Source organism: Spermophilus citellus (genome assembly GCF_964194105.1).
Source record: "Spermophilus citellus genome assembly, chromosome: 18".
Classification (NCBI taxonomy): domain Eukaryota; kingdom Metazoa; phylum Chordata; class Mammalia; order Rodentia; family Sciuridae; genus Spermophilus; species Spermophilus citellus.
The window spans coordinates 67589648-67615747 of NC_138200.1; the positions used below are offsets into that span (position 1 = coordinate 67589648).

Sequence of the window (26100 nt, forward strand, 5' to 3'; positions counted from 1 at the left end):
TGTCTAAAGGCAGGGAGAGAGCAGCACCCCGCGGAGCTGGCTGGGCAGCGCAAGCGGCTATCTCCAGTCTCAAGGGCTGGTGAACCAAGAGCCCTGGGGAGACCCGTCGAGACCCAGTGTCGACACTGAGCATCTGCAAATAGCCTCGGTCCCTACAGACAGACCCAAAGACACAGCTACAGGGGCCCGACTGGGAAAGCCGCACATCCCAGGCCAGGCGAGTTTTAAGTTCATGGAACTCCGTAAAACAAATCCCAGGCACACAGCCTCCTCCAGAGAGCCGGCTCTCTGGATAACATCGCAAGGCATTTTCAAGAAAGTCAAATTTTTTGACTTTGATAATTCTTTTTATACTTTCATAAGTATATTATGAAAATTTTTATAATTTTTTAAATTTTTATAATTTCATAAGTATATTATCAAAATTTCTTTTGATAATTCTTTTTATACTTTCATAAGCTTACTTTTGCAGATATAAAATGAGACTTCCACTTGATCTTTGGAGTCTTTTATTCCATTGAACATCACTACAGATTTTTCACTTAATAGCACAAATCTGAGAAAACATCAAGAACCTAGCAGTCTGAGATGTCTAAGAACCAAGTGTCAGTAGGTTAAATGACACTGAAGTAGGTGTCAAGTTCCAACATCTAATGGGACGTGAAGGGTTTTTTACATATAAAGCATATTTTTGATTCAAATAACACAAATGTAAAAATCAAGTGTTTAGGTTTACTTGATAGAAGTAAATTCTTTAGGTTCACTTGACAGAAATTTCTGTAAGTTCTTTTGTGCTGCGGAGTGTTACCTCACTGTACACTAAAACACAGGACTTCATAAGTTTAGATACCTTAAGTAGAATAAACATCTGTGGAGGAAAAACAAAAGTAAGTTACATTTTACTGACTTCTACTAACTTGGCAGGGTGGGCTCCTCCAGTTCAGAAGACCCCCTCCTCAGCCAACGCCTGAGCACTCCAGAGGTGAACCCTTCCCAGCAACCAAGACAACCCAGCAAGCAGAGGCGGGGCACGAGTCCACCCCAGGCGAAGCCAGCTCATTGCCAACGGGAAACACGGGCCGGGGGCAGCACGGAGGATACCTGAACTCAACTGCAGCCAACTCGGTCCCCTGGCCGCTGGCTTTCCACCTGCAGGCTCTGCTACCCACTTGGTGTGGAGCCTCAACACCTGGTCCCAAGAACGGAGACAATGGGGCCAGTGTGGCTGGCCAGCAGAGCGGCACCTGCCCAGACCGGAGTGAAACTGACCCTGACCCCAGGCCTGAGCAGTGGCCTTCAACCCTACTGTGCACTGAGCCCTGAGGTATGGGGACGCAACCAGGCAGGAGCTCTGGGAGGCCCTTCTGTGCTCTGTGCGCAGTGCCGACCTATCTTCAGGCTGACCCAGGCACAGGCTTCACATGGGGACAGCACTGCTTGCCCACAGGGACGGCAGGAAATGCTCCCCGAGGGTCAACAGGAAGGCCCAAGGCTGGTCCCTGCCACCGCCTGGAGCCTGGGGAAGCTGCAAGCTGCCCAATCAGACCGCGCGCTTCCCTCTGATGTGAGGAAGAAAAGGAAACACTGCGAAACCACAGCCACTGGACGCCACGCGTGTCCTCCTCAGCATTTTCCCAAAAGCAGTTCTTCTCAGCTTTGCAGACGTCCATTCTTTCCAACGGCCTTCGTCTTTCTCTGCTCCTTTGTTTACATTAAAAGCTGCCTTCACTTGCGATTCCCAGAAATGCTGTTTTGGGTTATTTTTGGTCAGGCTCATTTGCCCACGTGACCCACGCAGCTCAACTCAGATGCTCTCTGACTCACACTCGCCCACATGCCCGTCGGCAGCTGGAGGTGCAGGAGACAGGCCTGACGGGTCCCAGCACTGCCTTCCGATTCTGCCCAGAGGCCAACAGAGCCCAACTCCCCCTGGCCAGACGTCCCCCAGCTCCAGATTCTCTGGATAAGTCTCCTGCTTTGTTTCCAAGGGAATGACGACACGTGGCCCTGTACCGCTGCCAACCCTCCTTCACCAGGGCTGGCCCTGCCGCGGCCCACTGAGGTCCTGCTGCCTACTCCTGCAGCCTGGCCCACGGATCACCTTCTTCCCAAAGAGGACGCTGTGTCCCACCTGCCGGGGCCTAGCTGTTCCCTGCCCTCCCGTCCAAACGCACTGGTCACCGTGGCACAGAACTTCCTGGGGTCCAGCCGGGGCAGGGGTCTGTTGCATCTCGTTTTGCTCACCGCAGGATCCCCTGAACTGAGAACAGGCCTGCCAGGAAGCAGGTGCCAATCTTTCTGTAAAATACATACCATCCAGTTTAACCAGGATAAATAAAGAAGCACCTCCACTTCAAAGTCAAGTTTTCATAATCTCCATCCTGGCCCCCCAACACAGGCGGGTCTGCTGCAGAGCAACTACCAGGTACACAGGGCACATTCCACCTGTGGTTCCAGGGCTGCCACACACCTGGGGTGCCCTGTGGGATGCGGTCTAGACACCTGGGCTCCGCAGCTCACCTGTCGTCACAGCTGTGGAGATGAGCGGCTGCCCCAAACCTGTAGGTGCAGAGTGCCCCTGGGGGGTGGTGAGGCATGGGTCCAAGCTGGGTCTGGGGGGTTGCAGTTCTGCATCTCCAACTATTCCAGGTGATGCGAACCTTGCAAGAGCATCTCAAGGTAAACTAGAGCGTGGTGGCCACACAGACTCTCAGAGCTGGACCACACTGCCCGTGCCCAGTGCCCTGGGCAGGATCCTGGGGTCATGCGCCACCCTCAGACTTAACACCTTCTGGAAAGCTAGCGACACTGCATGGGAAGAGAACACTACGTGAATTTCGTCAAAGCTTTGTGTTTAAAATTCACTTTAATATTTGTGAGCCAAAAGCACAATTTTTAGAAATTTAATTTTTAGCAGTCCATTTCATTTATAAATAGAACATGCTAACAGACACTGGCCACGAGAGACAGGATGACCAGGGCTGGGGCCTCCAAAGCCAGCTGTCCTCCACCAGCAGGCATCCAGAGGCCCCTGGAAGACAGCAACAGGCTGCCAGAGCAAGGGTCTCAGCCTCCTACTGTGCTGGTCACCCTGCAGCCATCCAGGGACATCTACTGACCCTTCCCCACAAATACATTCAGATGCATGATAGGCGGATTGCAAGCCCAGGCAGTGAGGCTGGGGACAGCCGCCTGAGCTCCTCCACCACTGAGAGCAAGTCCACGGTCACCTCCAAGGAGCACTGGGCGATGCCTCACTCCACAGTGACCCCAGATGCCTGTGATCCCACTGTGACAGGCCACAGCACTGCTGGGACTGCTGTGGGTTTCTGTCTGCTTTCATAATTGCAGGAAATGCTAGATTCCAGTTACAGGCTAGAGAAAACACAACTGCGGCCAGTCCCCACCCCCACAGCCAGGGGCCTGCTCAGGGACAGGGAAACTGGCTGGGTCATGTCCTTCCAAGCCCCAGGGGTCACAGCAGGTTGGCCTAGTTTGGAAACATGTTCACTCAGTCTCCGAGTGCTGCGGGCACATCTTCCATCAGGGCAGACTGCTGTGGGACACCCTCAGGATGGGAGCCCTTCCTGGCCCAAGCCCTGGCCATTCCCCTCCTCAGGAGCACTGGCCACTGAGCCAGACACAAGCATGTCACAGGGGAGTCCTGATAGGAACATCCCTGCCGTCTCTAGGGTCCAGGTTCTTTTCACCTAAACACATGCGTGTGGATTCTCCCAGTTCTTCTGATGCCTGTGAACAGCTCTCTACCACCGACTGCAGCGGTTCAAAACTCGATGTGATATGATTCCCATAACTCCTCCTGTTTCCTTTGTGGTTGTTTGGGCTTTGTTTTGTTTTGTTTTGCAGTTCTTGGAATGGAATGAGGGGTGCTCCCAGAGCTACATCCCAGCCCCTGTTTTATTCTGAGACAAGGTCTAATTGCCCAGATGGGCCTTAAACTTGGGATCATGTTTTTGTCCTTTCAAGCAAGAAGTCTAATTTTCCATTATTCTCTAGGCCAGAGTTTTCCACTGGCAGCAGCTTTGTCCCTGAGGGGACATCTGTAGACACCTGGGTGGTCTTAATGGAGATGGGTATTCTACTGACTTCCCGCAGAGGCCAGGGACACTGTCAGCCTCCCAGGAAGCCCTGTGCATGCAGAGCGCAGAAGCCCTCTCCGGGGGCCAAAGCCATGCAGACAAAGCAGCCTCCGCTGTCCCAACTGCAGCCAAGTCCAGCCCAAGTGTCCACAGGCAAAGTCTGTCCCCACTGTGTCATGCCCAGGCAGCCCTCACACCGAGCACAGTGCCATCCCATCTGAAACGCAGCAACGTGCCTGCCCACTGAGTTCTTGAAGACGGACCTCAACACGTACCTTTTGTGATCTGCCAACTGTGCCTGAAAGGAGGTGGGCAGGCAGGCAGGCAGAGGGTGGGCGGGTAGGCAAGAGGGCAAAAAATGCACTGGAAGCGGCACAGAGAAGTTCACGCAAACCCTGGCAAAGAAGCAGCCACCTCTTGGCCAGCAAACCTGGCTGTGCTGCGCGGTGGGACAAAGCGCTGAAGGGATGGGCGCAGCACAAGGCCACCCTGTCCGCAGGACACAGGCTCTCCATGGGGACTTCCACCACAGCACCCAGAACGTCAACTCAGGGACCAGCTGCAAAGTGCCAGGTGCCACCCTCACACTCCCAGGGACATCTGCGCAAGGCCACTGAGACAGCACCGTCCCACTGTGAGACAGGAGGACAGGTGCCATCGTGCAACTGGTCCCACACAATGACACCCACACGCTGGACACAACCAGTTGTGAAGCGGGGAGACAGGGAAGACCCAGATTCCAAGCCAGCTGCACACCGCAGGCCCGAGCCGTAGGACACTGCCGGGCCACAGAGGAGCATCACTGAGAAGCCCCGTGGGCAAGGACGCTGCACACAGCTCCTGCCTGCTGGGCAGGAGTCCACGCAGCCCAAGCAGCAGCTGCTCTGCACACAGGCCACGTCATCCCCACGTGAGAAGGAGGAACACCAAACCCAGCTCCTCGCCTGCCCCCTTGGTGGCACGGCAGAATACACTCCAGGGCATGCATGGCAGGGGGCAGAGCCGCTGGCATGCTGAGGTGCTGACCGGAGCCTTCCTCACACACACCTCACGTTCCCCTCTGAGCCCAGGTGTGGCAGTGCCTACCTCACGGGGCTTCTGGGAGGATGAACCGTACGCGCTGCGGGGTCTGCTGACTGGAGAGCAGCCGCACGCCCGCCTGCTGCGCTCAGCTCAGGAGCACCCTGCGGGCAGCACACACAGGGTCTCCCAGTGAGGCCCACTGCAGCCCGCAGGCTCTTCTGGGTGCTGGACCTCTGCCTCTGGCCAGGCAGCAGATTCCTAGCCCTCCAGCCTCCCACCTGTTCTTGCGTGGCCCAGGGGCTTGAGCAGGGCACCAAACAGCCACCCAGGGTCCCGTGTTCCCATAATTGGATGCAGAGGTCTCTCTTCCTCCAGGCAAACCCACTTAAACACAGCCTGGCTCTACCACAGGGTGCAGTGTGCAGTGGCACAGCCTGTCACCCCAGCAACTTGGGTGTCGAGGCGGAGGATCTCGAGGTCAAAGTGAGCCTCAGCAACTTAGTGAGGTGTAAATAACTCAGCAAGACTCTGTTCTCTAAGTAAAATATAAAAGGGGCTGAGGATGTAGCTCAGAGATTAAGCAACCCTGGGTTCAATCTCTTGATACATAAAAAAACTTAAATAATTTTTTAAAAAGATAAAAAAGAGCCTACACCATGACAGATGCATGTCTGTGCCAAGACCAGCGACAGCTGGAAACCCGCTGCCCAGCCTGCAGTCCAAGTTGGGCTCGGCACACGGGCAGCGGTCTCACCCTCTCAGCAGGCAGGCGTGATGCCACCCACAGCAGAGGCAGCTGGCAGCACAGACTTCACCGCAACGTGCCCACCTGACCCCACCTGAGGAACCTGTGGCACGGGCTGTGTGCAAGGAGACCCACCGACAGCCTGGCTGAGGGTGGCACCTGCGCAGGCGTGTTAACCTCCCTGCCCTCAGAACGCCGATCCAGTGTCCCTGGAGAGACTCCAGAACAGCCCGGCCCGTTCCCAGGTGAGGCAGAGGAGGGGAGCAGCGGGAAGAGGAAGAGACAAGAATGAGCCAAAATATCAACAGCACCACCCTCCCAGTGATTTTCACTTTGTATTTTTCTGTTTTCCAACCTTTCTACAAACAACAGTCACTCCTTTTTATAACTGGGGGAAAAGCCTGTGATTAAGTCACACGGGCATTTCTGAAACGGGAGCCCATCCGCCACTCGGCCCTTGCTGCTCCCACCAGGCTGCAAGCTGTGTCTGTGTTGGGGGGTGCTGAGGGGAGCCGGGGCTGGGGGCACCTGCCAGCCGGTCACATACTACAACCCGCATGCCAGGTCTCCCAGCCCATGCAACCGGAGCAGCACCTGCTACACACACCTAAGTCGATGCAAAAAAACAAATAAATAAACAGAAAAGTGACGTGTAAGCACTTTACTAAAATAGTCATTATGTGTCTCTAAAAACCTGAACAAGAAAACAACTTAAAAGTGAAAGCTGTCTGCAGACACAGGCCAACCCAGAGCCGAGGCTGTCCAAATCAGACTGTCCACCTAAAGACCTGCCTTTTACGACTTCTGCAGCTCTCAGCTCTCCTGTTTCAGACAGCAGGACGAGGGGGCGGGTGCCAGGCACAGTGCAGCCCTGCTGGTGCAGAGGGATCCGACCCCCGCTGCCCCCATCTGAGCCCCGTGGCCACAGCTCCAGGACACCCCTCCAGAGCCTCTGCAGGAGCCAAGGCAGCAGCACCCCACGTCTGGGCCCTGCCACACTTGTGAACTCTGCCTGGGGCCAACCCGTGTCCCAAATTCTCCACCTCAGTGGACAATGGGACACATCTTGCAGACCGGCCACCCCAGGACTGAAGAGTGGGCCTGCAGAGCACCCTCAGCAGAGGCCTGGGCACGGCACTTGCATGCAACCACAGCAAGTTACCGCCCTCTCCATATCCGTGTGTCCACATCTGCAGCACAGTGGGCTACAGCAGCTGGCACGGGGCGTGGCCCCAAGGTACAGGACCTGTCACATGGAACCTGCTCCATCCACTGCTGCACAGCTCCGGGCAGGGCACCACAAGGACAGGGCAGGCGGGAAGGGCCTCTGCCCAGCACACCAGGGCCATCCACTGGCACTCCAGGGCCTGTGTTTTCTACTCCCAGCCAGGGGCTGGGGCAGAGGAAAGCGGCGCCACGGCTGGAGAAAGACCAGGTGCTGCCGCGAGGCGCCACAGGACACACAGGGGACACACAGGCCACGCTACAGGCCAGTGTACGGGAACAACCTGAGGGACACTGTGACACTGAAGTGCCCCAGGAGAAGCTGGGGGGGGGGACCACGCGCCTCCCAGAACAGCTGTGACTGGGTGGCTGCCATTCCCGGGCACTGCACGCGCAGTGGGCACAGTGGGCACTCCTTGTCGGCACATCCAAGACCATGACACTGGGACAGACGAAGCACGGAACGTCACTGCACTCATCTGGCCAGCGCGTCCCCCTTCTCCTTCCTTTCCCTGGCTGTCTGCCTCTCTCTCTCTGAGACGGGGTCTCGCTGTGCTGCCCAGGCTGGCCCCAAACTCCCAGGCTCACACAATCCTCCTCCCTCAGTGTCCCAAGTAGCTGGACTTCGGGCACATGCCACCGCACCCAGCGCAGAAGTACGTTCAAATACTGGGGTTTTCCTGGAGAAACCGGCTGAACCGCAGTAAATAAACCACGCATAATGACCCTTTGGGTTTCCTGCACCAGACTGGACCATTCAAACAGCCAGCTCACTAAAGCGCAAGCTTATGGCCTCTGGGGACAGTCCCTCTGGGGCAAAACGACACCCTGCAGGTTCCTAGGACCAGCAAAGATGGTCCATGCCCAGAGTGACCAGCAACCCTGCCCAGGGTCAGACCAGCCCCCTGGCGCGCTGCCACACAGGTAGAGATCAGAAAGGGGGGGCCTCTAACGATGCCTCAGAAAAGACGGGCAGGTCACCTGTGATGAGACCGTTACCCCACAGGCAAATGGCTCCTGTCCTCCCTCCTCCCACAGGTTTACCCACATGGCTACCTCTCCTCATCACCGAGCACCACGAGGGGTCAGACATCTACAGAACAAGCTCGTCCACCTTCTCCAAATGGACTCTCTGACTCAGAGGCCAGGAACCTCACCGCTTCTCTGCAGCGTCTTCCCCTTGTGAAAGCCCCTCCAGGAGGGGAGAAGCCCCTTCCTCAGGGAGAGCTGGGCCCTCCGAGTGCACAGGGGCATGTCCAGCGCCGCCTGCAGGCCGCAAGAGCAGCTGGCCCCACCACAGTAACGCCAGCAGCGGTGCTGACCCCTCCCAGACGTCCACAGCAAACCCAGCGGGCAGAGAGCAAGCGCAGCTTAAACTGGACAGGCATGAGCACCTGGTGGGCTTCCTGGTCTGCAGGCTGCGCCCAGTGCCCATCAGAGGAACAGTCAGAGGGCCAGGAGGCCCAGGGGCTCAGACAGCACCTCGGCAGCACAGTGAGGCCTCCCTCCCTGCTGGGAGGGACACCCAGGTCTGCCTGTGAGCCCTCAGGAGGGGCACCACACAGCACAGACAAGGACAACATGGACACTGCCAGCTGTCCAGCAACACCACTGGGAAGGACTGCAGACCAGCCCGCCAGTCCCACCCCCGAGGCCAGCAGGAGGAGAGCAAGGCCCCAGTGCCCACCACATGTGGCTCCCAGGTCCACGACACAAATCACACTTCCCAGACACACCAGCAAACAAAGGCGCGACCCGCAAGCAGGAGGGGCTGCTGGAAGCCAGCCCCACAGTCCCGTGGGGACAGCAGGCCGGGGCTGCTGAGCTGCGCAGCGCGCAACGGGCTTTACGGGCTTTACGATGGAGACTTCACAACTAGGAAATGCGCTGTTCAACCGAGAACCACTGATGCGCTGAACGCGGTCTGGTGGAAACACAAACCCAGCAAACCCGGAGATGGATCAAAGAAGCCAATCTGAAGGACAGCGAGAGGCCTGGAGAGGACGGTCAGGGTCTGGGACCCACAGGCCGTGTCTGCAGTGCACACCTTCGCCACAGCCCGGGGACACCCAGCACAAGCCGGCCAGGGCTCGGGCCCCAGGTTCAGAGACACTCGGGCACCTCCAGGGACACCTGGACACAGCACAGTCAAGCTCTCACATGCCCAGGCAGACAGACAACCCACGTCTGACCCAAGACAGCGACAGCGACACAGGGACAATAAGACGCCCTGGGTCCAAGGCCGGCTACGGCCACACAGCTGTTTGAAAGAGCTACAAGAACACATCCCCAACCCCAATCTGCACCCTTGACAACACTCCCCAGCAGCAGGGCACAAGCAGACCAGGGCTTTCCTGCTAGCCCCCCAAGCCCACGGGAATGGCAGGGAAGGCTCAGGACGAAGGGTACGGTGGCAGGCCCTCCAGGGAGGAGACAGGGCGGGGTGACAGAGGGGGCCGCACTCTCCCCACGACTCGGGAAGCAGGCGGTGGGCCAGCACAGGTGAAATCCAGCCCACCCTCAGAAGGGCCTGGAGGCAGGACCGGGTCAGCCTCAGGCCAGCAGTGAAGGCTGCGGAGAGAGAAGATGGGATTCTGTGGTCCACTAAAGGAAGCATCTGGAGGGAGCCACGGAAGCAGCACAGGAGGAGGGGCCTGATGGGCGAAGGCGGGACTGAATGGGGAATGGGGGGACTTTCTGTCACAAAGGTCCACACACTGGTCAAAACACAAATGACCCATCTAAAACAAGAACATTTCCCTAAACGTAACTTTTACTTTAAATGAGACAACTGCAGAACACTGGAGCCTGCGGTGAGAAGCAGCCAGGGCCTGTTGGCCAGCGGCCACACCCTCCTCCACCTCCCAGTCACAGGGAACTGGTGCCCTCCCGTCCCCTGCCTCGAGACGCCCCTCTCACCTCACCACGAGGTGACGTATGTGTGTACCTATGCAATCTTGTCTTCAAAGAAAAGAGCCACTTAGCAACACCATCTTTGCTTAACTGTGTCCCCTCACTCACTGCTGAGCCACCAACACGCCAAGCATGTGGATGTGCTTGCGGGCAGCATCCTGTCCCTGCCTGCCTCATGCTCTCCCAAGTGAGAGCCTCCCAGGCCCCACACCCAGGTGCTGTGAGAGTGGGGCCAGCAGCTGTCTCCACACCAGCATCAGGAGGACAGATGCCACACAGGGTGCCCGGCACCTTCCCCTCTGCACCCCAAGGGCTGGCCGAGAGCTGCCCACGGAGCCAACGCGACTCCCAAGCCTGCACATTCTACGCAGATGGCCAGGGACTGAGGAGGGGCTGCTTCTGCCCTCCCCAACAGCTCAACCCTTCCAGACCGTGGTTCCCGAGGATCTTAGATTCATCGTGAGTCGGGAAGGCACCTGCAGACAGGAATTCTCTCTTGTAACTCTGTTGACACCTTTATGTAAACATGCCTAATATCAGGCAAGGATTCCCCGACTCTCCCTTCTCATCTGTGAATCCAGATGTTAAAGTACACGAGCGCAAGCCGCTACGGAACAGCAGGACAGTTGCAGCACAAAGACAGACAGACCAAGTGTTGGCCTCAGCGTCCAGCCCTCCTCCTGCTGCAGTGCCTGACATTCAAGGCAGAGGCCGGAAAACGGGGACCACTAGGTTGTGGGGCTGGGAGAGTTGCGGTCTGGCTCACGACAGAGGAGCACCCCTGTGCTCCCACAGCACATGGACCCAGGGCAAGGACCAGTGGGACAGGTAGAGGTGAGCATCTGCAAAGGCTCAGGCCCAGAAAGAGGAGCGGGAACAGCAGGAACTGCAGGTGCGGGCAGGGGTGCAGAGGCCTGCACAGCGCATCTCACCAGACCACTGCAGGGGTTCCAGGGACATAGTGAGGGTGGGAGTGGGGCCAGGGCACAGCGGGCACAAAGGCCAAACCCACGACAAGGTCAGAAGCTGGGCACGTCACTGTCATTTCTAAAACAAGTTAAGGCACCACAGTTTTGGGGTAATTTAATTAAAAAGTCAAACAGAGCAGCTACCAAGTTGTCCCTTACAGAAGTCATCACTGACATCAGCGCAGTGCTAGCGGATGTGACCCTGGCTTGCATTCCAACGTGTGCTTGACCTGGGACAGTGGTTACACTGGGCTGGGGTCATGCCTGCTCCCTGAACGCTATTTTAATCCGTGCCCGGACCCCCTGGCAGAATGCCCCAAGGCCAAGTGTGCCTACAAGAAACGTGCCATACATGTGACTGTCACACAAGTGTGGATGGGAGCGAAGGCAGGGGGAGAAGCCAGGCCTGCGAATCTGAGAGCCTCGCTGAGGCCAGGACGTGCGGTCAGAAGGACAAACCTGTGAGTGACGCGGGACTCGGGCCCACACCATGTGGGAGAACTGGCTCTGGGAGTGGGGAGCGGGGAGCGGGGAGAGCGGGCTGAGGGCGCTGGACTTGCACAGCCTTGGCCACCTGAGGCCTCCTGGGAGCTCGCTCTGGCTGGTAACATGGGTTTGTTTTTTTCTTTCCTTTTTTTAATCAAGCCACATCCCAGCCAGGTGATGAGAGACAGGGTCTCGCTGAGCTGCTTAGGGCCTCACTAAGTTGCTGAAACTGGCTTTGAACTCACGATCGTCCTGCCTCAGGCTCCGATTCACTAGGATCACAGGTGTGCGCCACTGCACCCAGCTGCATGGACGGTTTTAATTCATCCATGAGACTGGCAAAAATCACAGCGGAGAACACCACTGATTACAGAGCAAGAGGAAGAGAGGGAAGAAGTGTGAGGAACACTACTGCCCACCCACAGTACAGGAAAGCAAACTGGACAGGGACAAGAGTTCAGGGACGCTGGAGAAAGCCAACCACCACTAGGAGCCACCTGTAGCCACACTGATGCAGAACAAAACCCAAAAACCTCCACAGGGACTCCAGTGTACAGCAAGTCCAAGAGGGGAAGGGCCAGAAGCATCCGCGACCTGACCAGTCAGGGTCCAGGACACTGAAGACAGGCACCATGACAGGAGGCAGCCCCAGCCCCGGGGGGAGAAGAGGGCGCTTGACAGATGGCACAGGGCACAGGGCAGGTCACCGGCAGAAAACCTCAACCCAGCTTTGCACCTCACAACAAGCTACCTCCAGCCGTTTCCATTTCATGTGCAAAAAGGCTGCAGGAAGGCTGGAGCACGAGACCCACAGGAGTGCCCTCGCAAGCGAGCTGGTGACGCATGGCCACTCACGCACACACGGAGCGACAAGTGTCCCATGAAAACCACAACATGTGACGAACGTGCTCCTGCCACGAAGCCCAGAAGTCACACAACGAAGACTGGTACACACAACCTTAAAAACCGATGTCAGGGGCTAGGGCTCAACGTGAGGCACTGGGTTCAATCCTCAGCACCACCTAAAAATAAATAAAGGCCCACAGACAACTAAAAGATATTAAAAAAGAAACTGCATGTCAAAGTCACATTACAGGACTGCGGGAGAGGAGCCCTTGCAACTCCCAGCACTGCCCCTGAGGAGCTTCAAGGCTCTGCCACACAAAGACCAAGAGCCAGCAGAGGGAGCAGGGCACAGAGCCCGTGACACCTCCTGGTCACCCTGAGGGCATGGTAACGTGGGTTTGTTTTTTTCCTTTCTTGCCACCTGGCGATCCTTCCCTTCACCTCTGGACCGGCACCCAGGTGATCTACCAGTCCTCGCTGGTGGGAAGGCCACCCGTCATGTCGTGGACGGCGTGCTCATGGCACACAAAGGACACCACACTGTTTCAAACACTAAGATGGGGACACAGCGTCCAGAGACAGGGCAGCCACGCAGCAGGACAAGGACGCTTCTCACGGAGGGACCCAGACACTCAAATGTCCCACAGACCACCACGTGAAAGGGGAGAAAGCACGCGTGGAGGAAGACGTCTCCAGGGAGTTCCACGAGGCACTGTGTGGTCTGCGAAGAGGAGACTGGATGAAGGGGGAGAGGCAAGAACCCCGGGCTCCTCTGGGCAGCTCTGAGGACTGAGCCCGGGGTGCTCAGAGCATCAGCCCTTCAATCTGAGACAGGGTCTGGCTAAGTTGCTGAGGCTGGCCACAAATTTGCGACCTTCCTGCCTCAGCCTCCCGAGTCACTGAGATCCCAGGTGTGCCCACCACACGTCCAGCAAGGAACCTTGTTTTTAAGTGCACAATCAAACCCATCCAAGCCCAGGTAAAGGACCAGACGCTGCCTGGCCCCAGCTTCTCACCAACACCCTTCGTACCTTGGCAATTTCTCACCTGATCCTATGACCTACCCAGAGTTTTTCTGAAGAAAGTACTGAATTTCCTTGATTAGAAACCACTTTAGCCAAGGAGGTCAGAGAACAAAGGGTGGTTACAGTGGACGGGCAACTGAGGGTGGGAGCTGGGGGGCTGTCCAGAGGTGCATGGGAGAAGACCTGCTGTGTCTGGCATGCAGGCTCCGCCTGCCGCATCTGCGTGGCCCACCTGGAAGTGCAGACTGATGGAAGCACCCGTGGGAGGGGCACCCGTGGGAGGGGCGGGGGGGGGGGAGCAGGCTCTGTTCTGCTCTAAAGCCTTCGGGGAACCAGGAACACATTTATGGGCCAAGCAGAAAAACAGCAGCGGTCAAAGGTTGCTGAGGGGGAGGAGGAGGGAAACAGGAAATGGCAAGTTTGGACACCTGACCCCGCAATGTCCCTGAGGAAACAGGAATGGAGCAAAACAGAGGCGAGGCAAAAGACTAGACTTAGATAAGGAATAGCAAAGAGGACTAGAGGCATTTCACAGGCAGGGTTTCCTAGGAGCCTGGAGAAGGTCCATAAGATCCAGAGCAGGTCGACAGGTAGGTGTGCAGGGGCAGGAGCATGCCACCCCAGCCCCTCCGTCCCTGGCAACCCCGTGGGCGCCACATTCTAGCCCAATCCTGCCCACCGTACTACCCACAGCTGTCAAATGACTGACTACTTGAAAGGTACTATCTTGCCTTGGTCCTGTCCCACCTCAGATAACTGCAGACCTCCTGACCAGAACAAGATGGAGACTGCTAACAATCTACCTGTTTTAGTAGTTTTTGAGCACCCCTTCACTTTCAATATCAGTGTTTCTACAAAGGGTCAGGTCTCTCCACAACCAAAACATCTGCAGAGACCAGAGGAAAAACCACCTGGTTAAAAGTGATCTCTAAACTGTCCAAGTTAAGGCTAAAGTCCAAAGTCAGCCTCCTCCGGAGATCTAACTCATAGCCTCAGCCACAGTTCCTAATCCCCTGCGAGGCCACCACCAGAAAGAGTTGTTTCTAAACCTAACCCCACCAACAGGGGGTACGAAAACAATTGCTTTTCCTAGGCCTATCTCCTCTCTAAAAACAGAGTCGCAGTCTCAATTCAACAGACACAAGGCCAAAGCAAGCCGAGGTCAACAGTGGGCTCGTCTGCCCCCTGTGCAAGTGGCACATTACTCATCATACGTGACGCAAACTTCCCGTCTCACACACAACACCCAGAATACACTGCACACCAGGAGCCGGGCCTGCTGCGGGGAAGGCGAGCACGCCAGCTCACATGGAAGGCAGTGGCCTGAATCTATGGGAGGGCAAAGGACAGCAGTGAAACAGTCACAGGGTCCAAGCCATCAGTCTAAGCCATCGTGTGGCAGAGGCGGGGCTCTGCAGCTCCAAGATGGGAGCAGGCTTTGCTGTCATCAAGAAAGCAATTAAAGCTGCACTCCAGGATGCTCAAATGCCTCCCGCATGTGCCTCACTCTAAAGGCAGGGCAGTCCTTTAGACCTGTGAAGGCATCCCCTCCTGGAAGCCCCCAGTGAGGCAAGGAGACAGACCTAAGATCAGGGACTGGCAGAACATCAGCTGCCCAAGGAACCCGTTAACACTGGAGACGGTGCCCGCAGGTCCCAGCTCCCCGACAGCTGTCCGCGGCAACCTCAGCTGCTGCGCAGGACATCTACTTCCGTGGAATGCCAGGTGCCTGCAGCTGCAAGAAGAGGGTTCAGAGCCAAAGGAGAAACCCGTGAAGCCCCTTATACCTCACACAACAGCCACAGGACAAACTGTCCAATGCTCCACCTTTGAGCTGCAAGGTTTTAAGAGTTCACGAAAGCAGCACGTGTAAGCTCCGTTACCTTCAACAGGAGATGATTAGCAGGTTTAGTCACAGTATCTGTGTAAATCCAAAACCCCCACAGAGCCACACTGGGCACACATGTGAACCAGAGCAGACAGTTCCAGAAGCATACAATAGGACAGACACCCAAGGGAGACCACTGGCCCCAAAACACCCCTGCACCTTGCACTTGGAGAACCATCTTAAAAATGCACACCTCATCTGCATCAGGAGGCAGCAGGGGCAGCTCAGTGGGCACAGGAGGCCCAGGCCTGGTCTCTACCCACTGTAGTGTGCTCCGCCGCCTCTCCCTGAGTGCCACACGCACAGCATCTGCCCAGCAACCTGCCAGGCAGCAATGGATCGCAAGAAAGAGGTCCCTCCCTAAAGACAGCTGTATGCTGACTGCTCCCCGGGCCATTTGTGGAGCCAGGTCAAAGGGAGTCAGCCATGAGAAAAACCTAAAACGGAGCACGTGAAAACCCACACCTAAGCCACTCAGGAATGAGCAAAGTGTGTATGAACTTAGTGTAAACAAAGAATAGTCCTCAGCCACAAAACAGAGTGAGGAGCTGACACAGGCCACCATGCAGAAGGCCAAGGAGGACGTGACGCTCAGTGACGGCACATGGGCCAATACACAAGACTCCATTCATATAAATCACCAGGAGACACCTCCACGGGAGAGCAAGAAGGTAATCGACCAGTGGCTGCTAGGAAGCGGGAAAGGAGAATGGGTACCAGGGTCTCTTCTGGGTGACACAAATGATCGGAGGCCACACAGTGGCAATGGCAGCACAGTCCAACCACACTGAAGGCAGGCGCCACACAGTGCACGAGGTGAGCCTGCAGTGCGGGAGCTCCCTCACACCCGCCACTGACCAGAGGGCCTGCAAAGGCCTGATCTCAAGCTGTTTCCAAATCTCTGGCTATTTAAATAAAAACAATTAGCAGTGGTGGGTCCAAACCCAGGCTCCTTCGTGGTAAGCACCCTGGAACGCCCTGTCTGAGGAGCCACCTGTAGCAGTTAGCAGACACTCAGCGCTGTGAGATCACTTTCCTCTACCACCACTGTTACGGTTATATTTTCCTTTCTGCAAGTAAAACATCTACTTAATTTAAAAAAAGCTCTCTGCTTCTAATCTTCTTCTAGAAGTTCTTTAAGCAATAGCATTTTTAAAGAAAAACAGTGGATGTTTAGAGAAAAAATTGCAAATAATAAATATCAAAGAAAACACAGAAGAAATAAAAATTTATATAAGACAAAGAACTTATAAAGCAATCCAAATCTTTATGTCTAAAAGAAAAGGCACAGTCTCTTAAGCTCAGAGTTCAAGAAAGAACGCAAAGAGGCCCTTCCTCAGGGTGCTAGGTGCAGAGGAACTGAGAGGAGGAGACCCGGGTGGCTGACCTCACCTGCCGCCCACTCCAGGCCAAGGGGCTCCTCAGCGTCAGGCTCCAACCTTCAAGTCATGAAGGAGCAGGAACAGCCAACCGCAGTTCCATGGGGCAGGGAGGATACGGGGACAACCAGAAACCGCACTTGTTTTGAAACAGGCAAACAATGCCCTGAGTTATCGTTATAACCTTCATTATCAAAGCTCAAGTAGGATTCTCCAACTTTCCAGAGATGAACCAAAGCAAACTCTTCAAAACTCTTCCAAAGCAACTCTTCAAAACTCCGCGTAAAAAACCTCAACATCAACACTCACAGCAAGATACAAACATTCAACTTATGCAGAGCGCATCTCTGTAAAAATGAATCTCATCAGCTGGGGCAGTCGGGGAGAAGAGGGAAGCACCGGGGACCATGGCTGGGCCTTACACTTGTCACTTGAACAGTCCTCAAGGCAGGCCTGCTGCAGAGCCACAGGGAGACGCTGAGACAGGGAGCTTTCTGGCAGAGGTCACAAAAGCTGGTGAGTTCAGTGCTCAGGCCTCCAAGGGGGGAGGTGTGTAGGAGGAATAGATCACCCCTCATCTCATCCAGGAGACTCCTACTTGACAGAAACACTCTCTTATAAAAGACATTTCTGTTCTAGATTTACTTCACTGCCCGCCAGAAGAACCCTCCTCCACTGCCTTCACAGTGGGGTGCACACACCACGCAGCCCCTCACAGAGGCACATCATCAGGGGCCAGCACGGAGACAGGACCAACAGCAAGGGGAGGCCGTAAGTACAGGCCACAACTCACTGGTACCTCGAAGCTTACTACCAGCAACCACACTTCCCAGGGCCCACTCCTCCTGTTCATGTGGACGCCATTTGTCTGCCTGACACTCAACATGGAATCCAAGAACCACACGTAAAAAGAAAGCCACAGTCTAGGGGGAAGTGCCACCAAAATGATTCAACAGCAATTAAAACCAACACATGGGCCACAACCACTTCCTAGAGGAAGGCGGGGGATGAAAAGCCACAAGCTCAGGCCCAAAGGACTCAAAGGACTCCCCACTCACTGACAGTGTCCCCTGCCACTCCACAGAGGCTGTCCCGTCAAGAGCTCAAAGACGCTGCAAAGGGCACTGGGCAGACTGGCCCTGGCTGACCCTCCTACCTTCCAAAGAAACCCAGGGTGTAATCTAAGGCACCACACTTGGTCAGAGAAGCCTCTTCTCCAACAGCAAAATTTTGGCACTGGGCTGGAGGGGGGGGCAGTGTGATAAAAATGGTGTGAGCCCCAAACACTTTGTATTTAAGCACTTTCGAAACATTTGAACAAAAAGTTTGCATTTCTGAGTGGATGACCTGAGCTGGCCTCCCTTTTCAATGTGGAGACGAGATCTATAAGTTAACCTAACACCCTGGGTCCACCTGGGTTTCCATCCCGGGACAAGGTGGGTGCCAATAATAACTCTTGAGCAGGATGGAGTCCAGGCTCCAAAATCTCTCTTACAGTAGCCTGGTTCTTGACAACCAGACATGCACATCCACAGCACACATGCACATCCACAGCACGCATGCACACACAGATATACACAAAGCACGCACCCACATTTACACGTCCACGCGCACATCGTACTCCTAGTATTCGCGCGCGCGCTCGCTTGCACACAAGCAAACCTGCCACGACCTGCCTGCACGCCAGGCGCGGACACCTGTGCCGGGCAGACCCAGCAGCAGGGACCAGGCCCTGTGGCAACCAAGGTTCTAGCGCCTTCTCAGCCCCATCTCGCCCTGACTTCTGGCACGGACAGAATCCTTCGTTTTCTGGTAATAAACATCAGATTTGGAGAAACCAAGGCGACACAATGTACTGTTATCTGTCACCCAAGAGCCTGATTAAGGGGACAAAGGCTTTATCACCTTTCCAGAAATTACATGAAACAGGACAAAAAGGCCAGAAACTCTGACCGCAAGCGCTCACTACTCTGTGGCAACCCAGAGGGTCACGCAGAGGGTGGGCAACTAATGTTTGGGATGCGGGCTTGGGACGCCGGGATAAGGCCTGGGATAAGGCCTTGGGATGCGAGATGAGAACTGGGGACAGACTTGGGGTCCCAGATGGGGGCCAGGAGTGGGGCCTTAGGGTGCAGATCTGGGGTGGATTGGAGCCTGGGGTGCAGACATAAGTACGGGCTTGGGTGCAAAATCGGGATGGCCTCTTCCAGTCCTCATCATCCCCCTAAGCGCGGGCATGCACGCACCTTGTGGCAGGCCGGACAGGTGGGCAGAGCGCCGCCGGGCCCGGGAGCGCTCTTGCCCCCGGGACCCCCGCCGCTGCTGCCGCCGCCGCTCAGGCTGCTCTGGATTTGCGTGAGTTCCTGGCGCAGGACCTGCTTCTGATGGAAACTGAAGGCCGGGTGGTTAGAGGCCATGGTGAAGAGCAGCAGGAACTCATCGCCAGTGCGGCCCTCGTTGAGCTGCAGCCCGTAGTTGTGGATGATGGAGTCGATGTGCGTGAGCGTGCGGTAGAGCACGCCCGCCGCCTCGCGCTGCTCCGAGCCCAACAGCGCCAGCGACACTAGCAGCTTGCTGCGCACCACCTCGTCCGTCAGGTTGGTAAGGCTGCCCAGGTCGGCCGGGTTGTTGGCCTTGATCTCCGAGTCGCGCAGCGAGTGGTAGTCCTTGCGCGCCAGGTCCTCGAGGCACGAGCCGAGGAAGCGCAGCTCCAGCGGGATGCACAGGTCCAGCAGGCCGCACAGGAACTCCACGCGCTGCGGCGACGGCAGCTCCGAGAACCAGCGGTACACGCCGTCCCTCTGCAGCGGGCAGCGCTTCTCCACCATGCTGCCTCCCGCGCCGCGCCGCGACCCGGGGCCGGGGGCCGCGCGGGGGCGGCCGGGGGGTGCGGGGGGCCGCGGCCGGGGTGCGCCGGGGCCGGGGGCGCGCGTGCCGAGGCCGGCGCTGGGGCTGGGGCTGGGTGAGGCCGGGCGGGCGCCGCGGGCCGCGCCGGCGCCGGGGCCGGGGCCGGGGCGGGGGCGGGGGCGGGGGCCGGGCGCGCGCGGGCCGGGCGAGCCCCCCGCCAGGGGCCGGCGGGCGGGCGCGCGCGGGCCGGGGGGGCCCGGGGCGGCCGGGACCGGGGCGGCCGGGGGCGGCGAGAGGCCTCGGGCCCCCCGCTCACGGGGAGGCTCCCTGCCCGCGCCCGTCCCCAGTGGCGGCCGGTGCGCGGCGGCGGCGGCTGCTCCTCGTCGTCGTCGTCGCCCGGGAGGCGGCCGCCCCCATCTCCCCCCGCGCCGCAGGGTCTGTCACTGCGGGCCGCCCCCCGACGGAGCCGCCCCGGCCATGCCGCCGCCCGCGCCTGTGCCCAGGCCGGCCGTTAACCCGGGCCGCGCGGCGTCGCCGCCTCGGAGCGCGGGCCGCGGGCCACTGCGGGCTCGCGGGCGCGGCGGAGGGATCCGGCCGCAGCCGCCGCTCGGCTCGACGCTGCCGCGGACGGATCGGGCCGAGCGCGGCGGCCGGGCCGTCGGAGCCGAGGAGCAGCGCGCTCGCGCACGGCGGCGGCGGCCAGCACAAGTGGGCGGGGTGGCCGCCTCTCGCGACAGCCCGGGCCGGCCGGGCCCGCCCCCCGCGCTGATTGGCCCTGCCGAGGCTCCTCGGCCCCGGATTGTTCCAGCCCCGCCACCCGATTCGCCTGCTCCTCGGCCACGCCTCCGCAGGGGCTGTCGATCACGTTGGAACCGCCCCCTCCCGCCCCTCGGCGGCCGGCGCCACCCGATTGGTGGGCCACGGTTGGCGAGGCGGAAAACCCGGGGCGGATTTCTGGTCGCTTTTGTTCCCGCAGATTTGCGCGGAGCCTTGTTTTTGGGGGAAAGCCAGGAGCTGGGCCTTCCTGCTTTATTCCTGAGCAGTATCCCGGGAAGGTGGCGGCCGTCTAGAAAGAGCTACTGGAGCGGGGCTCTGGAGACCCGCGTTCCAACTCTCTATCTGCCCCTGCTGAGCTGTGTGACCTTGGGCAAGTCACTTGGCCTCTCTGAGCCCTGGGCGCCTCCCCGGAAAAATAAGGGTAATAATAACCACCACAGGGGGCTTGTGAGAAGGTGGTGAGCTCACAGAGGGCCGGCACCTACATTTTTTAGGCGGCCTGCCTGCCTGGGGGTGGGGTGATGGGAGGAGTAAGCCTTCTCCAAAAACCTTGACCAGAGGAGACTATCAGTCGTCTATCATCAGTCCATCTTCTTTCAGCGGGCCACCTCCTCGGCCTGTGGAACAGAGAAAATGCAAACACAGGGGCCAAGGGTCAGGGAGAACCTGGCAGGAAGTACCAGAGGTTGCAGCCACTGCCCGGGAATTTGCATTGGCCCGTACTGTGGTTGGGGGAAGGGGAGCCCGGGTGACGTGCCACCTCTGGATCCCACAACTTCAGGATCCTCCACTTCTAGAAACTCAGGACAGAGCGAGGTGGGTGGGTTCCCCCGCGCCCTTCCCCCAGAAGATGTCCTTTTGATGTCCTGGGGATCTAGGCCTGGCCCATCTCCTTGGTGGCTGCCAGATGTGCCGGCCTTGGGGTGCCCTCTGGGCAGAGCCCCCAGCCTGGTTCTGGGGTTTGCTCGGGGGTGTGTTGAACAGTGAGTGGGTTCCTCAGGGCACGGTCCAGGGTGCTGAGAACTTCTAGGGAAGTTCTCTCTTGGGTCCTCAGACGCACCTGTGTTGGGGAGGCCTGTTGGTGAAGCAGCACCTTCTCTCCTGCCCCCACCCGCCAGGCATGTTTCCCAGGAGCCACCCCAGGGCTCTCATCACCCTGGGAGAAGAGGCGTGGAGTCAGAGCCAGGTGGCTTCCCAGCAGGCACAGGGACCATCAGGGGACTGTTGGGTGCCCCCCACAACCAGTGACTGAGTTCCTCCTTGTTTTCTTGGGCCTTATTCTTTTATGGGATTCCAGGGAAGTGGTCACATTCCAAAATGTAAGATCTGAGTAAGCCAGGAACAACTTGTCCTCTTGACAAAGGAGGCCCCCCCTGAGTGGACGCATCTTGGACCTTCTCACTGCCTGAGGCTTCTCAAGCCCAGCCCCCGGGGCACCATGCACACCTGGATTCCAGTCCCAGCTCTGGCCTGGCACTCATTCAACCCCTCTGAGCCTCAGTTTGCTCATCTGTGAAAGAGAGCCAGGAACCAGCGGCCAGCTGCGGCAGAAGTCACAGTGCTGACCAGAGTCCGTGTGACCTGAGAGGGCAGAGGCCTGCCTGCAGGACCCCTGGTCCAGGTCCACCCAGCTCCCAACGCCTTCTTGTTAATTCTTGATGTGCCGTTTGATATTTAATGTCAAACTGAGATGAATAGCACCCCCCCGAATTCTATGTCCACCTGGAACCTGGGACCTGACCTTGTTTGGAAACAAGGTCTGTGCGAATGTAATTAAGGTAAGGATCAGGAATACAGTGGATTAGCAAAGGCTGGAGATTCAATGGGACTCTTCTTACAAGAGACAGAAAAGAGCCTGCAGAGATTTAGGGGGAAGGCCACTTGAAGACAGAGGCAGAGATTGGAGCCAAGGGGTCGATGCCCAGGCCACCGTGCACCCCAAGAGGCAGGAAGGGTCTTGCAGAACCTTCAAGGGGAACTCAGCCTGCTCACACCTTGGCTTTGGACTCCTGGCCTCCAGAGCTGTGTGGAAGGGTGAATCCATTATTTTAAGCTCCCCCCCACTTCTTTGCCATCTTTCTTTAGAGCACCCACAGGAAACCAATTCAGTGTCATATCCCCCTAAACTTCAGTTCGGCTCCACTTAATTCAGCTCATAATGGATATTACATCCTTACCCTCCAAGATCAGACCTCTCTATTTCAGGTTTGGGGGTCTTGGAAGGTAGGTTGCACACCGATGGGAGTTGACCACCTCGACTCCTTGCCTGAGACCATTCGTCCATCAGCTTCTCCTCGGGAAAAGGGTGGATGGCCTTGAGGCTCTGGATGCTGGTGCCAGGTGCCAAGTGCTAGCCCTGAAGCCCAGGGCTCCATCCCCAACAGCCCCTGCCACTGGGGCTCCGGGACTCTCTCACCCAGCTCTGCACACGCACCAGGTGACCCCTGACTGTTTCAGCATTTCCCCACCTGCTGCGCCTTCTGCAGAAGCCACTGGCGTGGTGGAGGGCTTGGGGATCCTGGGCAGAGACAGAGGGCCCTGGGCTCGGGCCAGGTCAGAAGTTGTGCACACCTCCAAGCCAGTTCTGGGAAAGCAGGGCTGCAAGGAGAGGGAGGGGGCTGGGTGTGCAGAAGGGAGCACACTGCGTTGAGTTCATTGGGCATTCGGGCCCCAGCTGCCCTGGGCCTGACTGGGCAGGGGGCTGTGCTGACATTAGCATGATCTAATCTAGGGCAGCCAGTCTGTCTGCATCTTTTTTTTTAATATTTATTTTTTAAGTTTTAGGTGGACACGATATCTTCACCTTATTTTTATGTGGTGCTGAGGATCGAACCCAGCGCCCCGCGCATGCCAGGCGAGCGCACTACCTACCGCTTGAGCCACATCCCCAGCCCCTGTCTGCATCTTTAGTCCTTGGCGACCTCTGGGCACAAGACTGTGGGGAGAAGGGGGACTGTCCCTTCCACAGGCTGGAATGCAATATAACTTGCTTGATTTTTGAGATCAGAAGCCACAAGTCCACCCAGATGATTATTTTATAACAAAGGCATGACACATATGCATGGGGTTGCTTCTGGTGTCTGAACTGACAGTTCTTACTCCGATGGTTGCAGGTGATGACCAGGAGGGACTATAAATCAATCAGCCCATTGTTCCAAAGTGCAGAGTCCTTCCCTGACTCCAACACCTTGTTTCTCCTCTAACTCAGAGTCCAGCCCAGGAGGAAACCTGGGGAGGCCCAGTGGGGACTGGGACAAGAGAGGCAGAGTTGAGATCAGTGCCCTGTGAACATGGTGTCCATCATGTTCCCTGGAGGACCTGGGGAAGCTCCCTGCACAGATTGCTACTGAATTTTCCTGGGGTGCATCCTCAGGGTGTGACCTCTCGGGATCCCTCTTTCCCACGGCCTACACCCTGCTCTCCTGCGACGATTCTCGTTCCCTGCCTGGGCTCCTGGCCCCTCGTGGGGTCACTGCCGTGACATACAGCAGGTCCTGTTGCCTCCATCCTTATTCCCATTTTATGGGTGTGGAGCGGTCAAGGAATTTGCTCAGGCCATGCTGTCCGCTCACGTTGGAACTGGAGCCTGACCTAGGTCAATGATCCACAGACTCTGTCCCTCCCGAAGGAAATCACAAACAGGACACATGGTTCATTTGCTATTTCTGCAAACTGGAGACTCCAAAGGTGTCTTATTGGTGCCAGTTTTTCTAGCCATGATTACTGACAAAGTCCACCTGCAGTCATAATTGGGCAATTGTCCCCAAGTGATGCCAAGCCCTGGTTTCCACCAGTGACAGTTTTATCCACAGCAGTCTGGGGTGTCTAGTGTTGGGCTGGATGCCAACATCCAGGGCATCATCTGGGCTCTTTAGAATCGAGAATCCTAAGCTGATTCCAGAGAAGGAGGGGCACTCCCTGCAGTGAGAGCCTTGGAATCTGCATTTGTGCTAGCAACCTGGTGGTCCCGACACACACGTGTGACAGCAGCTCTTGGGGCATGGCTCTGCTGCTTCCAGCCCCCCTAGGCTGCTTTGATTAACAACAGCAATCATGATAGTAATTAGAGTTTCCTGTATACATGGAGGCCTGGTTACAGATGGGGAGTGGAGGCTGAGCAAGGGTAAACCACCAACCCGGGGCCACCAGCCGGTGGCTCTGGCTCTCACCACGGCATGCGGCAGACCCAGCTGTGGTGGGTGCTTGTGGCTTCTCATATGTCCCTGCCTCTTGCACCACAGCAAAGGTGTCCTCTGACAGTCAACAGGCGATCCACTGTGCTCCGCGTCGAGTGGTCCATTTCACTTTCCTTTTTATTATAGAAAATTCCAAACATGCCCCAACGGTAAGGAGCAGCATAGTGACCCCTCACCACAGGGCAGCTTCAGCAGGGACAAGATCGGTTTTAGAGCCCAGACCGAGCAAGGCAGCCCAGTTGGCCCAAGCCCTGCCCTGACCGTCCTCCTACGTCCACTGGGCGCGCTGGGGCCGCAAGTGTGAGCTCCAGCAGACCCAGAGGACAGTCCCCTCCACCTGTGGTCCTGCTCCTACTTGTATCACACATTTTCTTTCTGAAGTATTTTCAAGTAAATAAGGGGTTTAAAAACCTATATATTGTCATTTTGTCTGTTCTCGAGGGAATACATGCTCCTTGTAAAGATATCATACCTCACTGAGAAGTAATAGAAAGTCACAAAAACACCTTCTCAGTCACCACCAACGTAAAAATGTTCTTCTAGACAATTATATATTTATGTGTACATACTTTTACCAAAAAAAAAAAAAAATGGTAAGAATCCGGGTTACTCTATGAAAGTAAGACAGTGCTCCGTATTTGTGAATTCTCAAATGTCCTTCTATGTCAGTGACTCTACATCATGGCTGGAGGACAGCTTGGAATCTAGTCTGTGTAAACCACGGCCTACTGACCATCCCCTGGTGGTGCGCATCCAGGCTGAACCACATCTGCCCCCTCTGCTGGCTTGCAGGGGTCAGAGTAGCATCGAGTCTCAGAGCGGTATGCCCTCCCGCGAAGCCACAGGCCTTGCTGGAAGTGTCCAGAGGAGACACATGCAGATTCACTGTGGGTGAAAAACACATTCCAAAGGCAGATAATGCACTGTTTGGGCAGCAAGGTATGACTCCGGAATACCGAGGTCTCTCTTTAAACAAGCACACCAGAGCTCAGCCAACCGGCCAGGCTCCCTCCTTCCAAGTAGCTAAGCAGAAGCTGATACTCTTGTTACAATGAAACGCGTCCCATGAGGTCCTCTAAGGCGGTCTCCAGAAGCTGTGTGAGCGAGGCTGGTGTGCACTGTAGGCTGCAGAGCCCTTGTCCCTATAGGTGGGCGGATATCTGGAAATAGCCCACACCACCTGCACATTGCAGCAGATCTACTTTGAGCAGAAACAATTATCAAATGATAACAGGATCTGGGGTCTCTAACAGGGTCAGAGAAACAGAGGGAATGTCACTTTGTATCTTTAAGTTGCCTGTGCATGGTTGGCTATTTTTTTTTTTTTTTTTGGTACTGGGGATTGAAATTGAACCCAGGGTAGTTTCACCACTGAGTTGCACCCCCAGCCCTTTATATATTGAAACAAGGCCTCACTAAGTTGCTTAGAGCCTGGCTAAATTGCTGAGGTTGACTGCAAACCCGTGATTCTCCTGCCTCAGCCTCCCAAGTTGCTGGGATTGTAGGCATGCACCATATACCCCACTTCCTACCCATTTTTCAATCAGGTTTTTGTCCCGTTTCCCTCAAATTTTTGATTTTTCATCATTTAGGTATTAAGTCACATTATCCCTTTATCTACATTTACATTGGAAATGTTCTTTCCCCATCCACCGATTGTCTTTTGATTCTGTTGATGGTGTT

The 26100-nt window shown here is 56.6% G+C and overlaps 2 protein-coding genes across 5 annotated transcripts in view; one reads left to right on the forward strand and one right to left on the reverse strand.

Moving 5' to 3' along the window:
* Positions 1 to 19532, reverse strand: part of ZCCHC14 (zinc finger CCHC-type containing 14) — a 58429-nt gene extending 38897 nt beyond the window's left edge. For all 3 annotated transcript variants that reach the window (XR_014019805.1, XM_081275544.1, XM_081275543.1), the window contains exon 1: positions 18844 to 19532. Coding sequence is in view for 2 of the 3 variants with exons in the window: in XM_081275544.1 (XP_081131670.1) it covers positions 18844 to 19425 (582 nt within the window). In the remaining variant the exon portion in view is untranslated. The remainder of the gene's footprint in view (positions 1 to 18843) is intronic.
* On the forward strand, positions 19422 to 22485 carry LOC308638267 (uncharacterized protein). 2 transcript variants are annotated; one of them, XM_081275546.1, is made up of 2 exons: positions 19422 to 20642; positions 22427 to 22485. In XM_081275546.1, exons 1-2 carry the CDS (start codon positions 19424 to 19426, stop codon positions 22468 to 22470), a joined length of 1263 nt encoding a protein of 420 aa, XP_081131672.1. In that variant the 5' UTR covers positions 19422 to 19423; the 3' UTR covers positions 22471 to 22485. The 2 variants fall into 2 exon arrangements, with proteins under 2 accessions (XP_081131672.1, XP_081131671.1); XM_081275545.1 differs by lacking the exon at positions 22427 to 22485 and adding an exon at positions 20822 to 21939.
* Positions 22486 to 26100: the final 3615 nt, after the last annotated feature.

What these genes read in the sequence shown, in the direction of transcription:
- LOC308638267 (XM_081275545.1), top strand. Translation starts at nt 19,424, where the DNA reads ATGCTGCCTCCCGCGCCGCGCCGCGACCCGGGGCCGGGGGCCGCGCGG. An exon ending in GCCTCCCCGGAAAAATAAGG is followed by an intron (nt 20,643 to 20,821) that starts GTAATAATAACC and finishes ATCTTCTTTCAG; the next exon opens with CGGGCCACCTCCTCGGCCTG.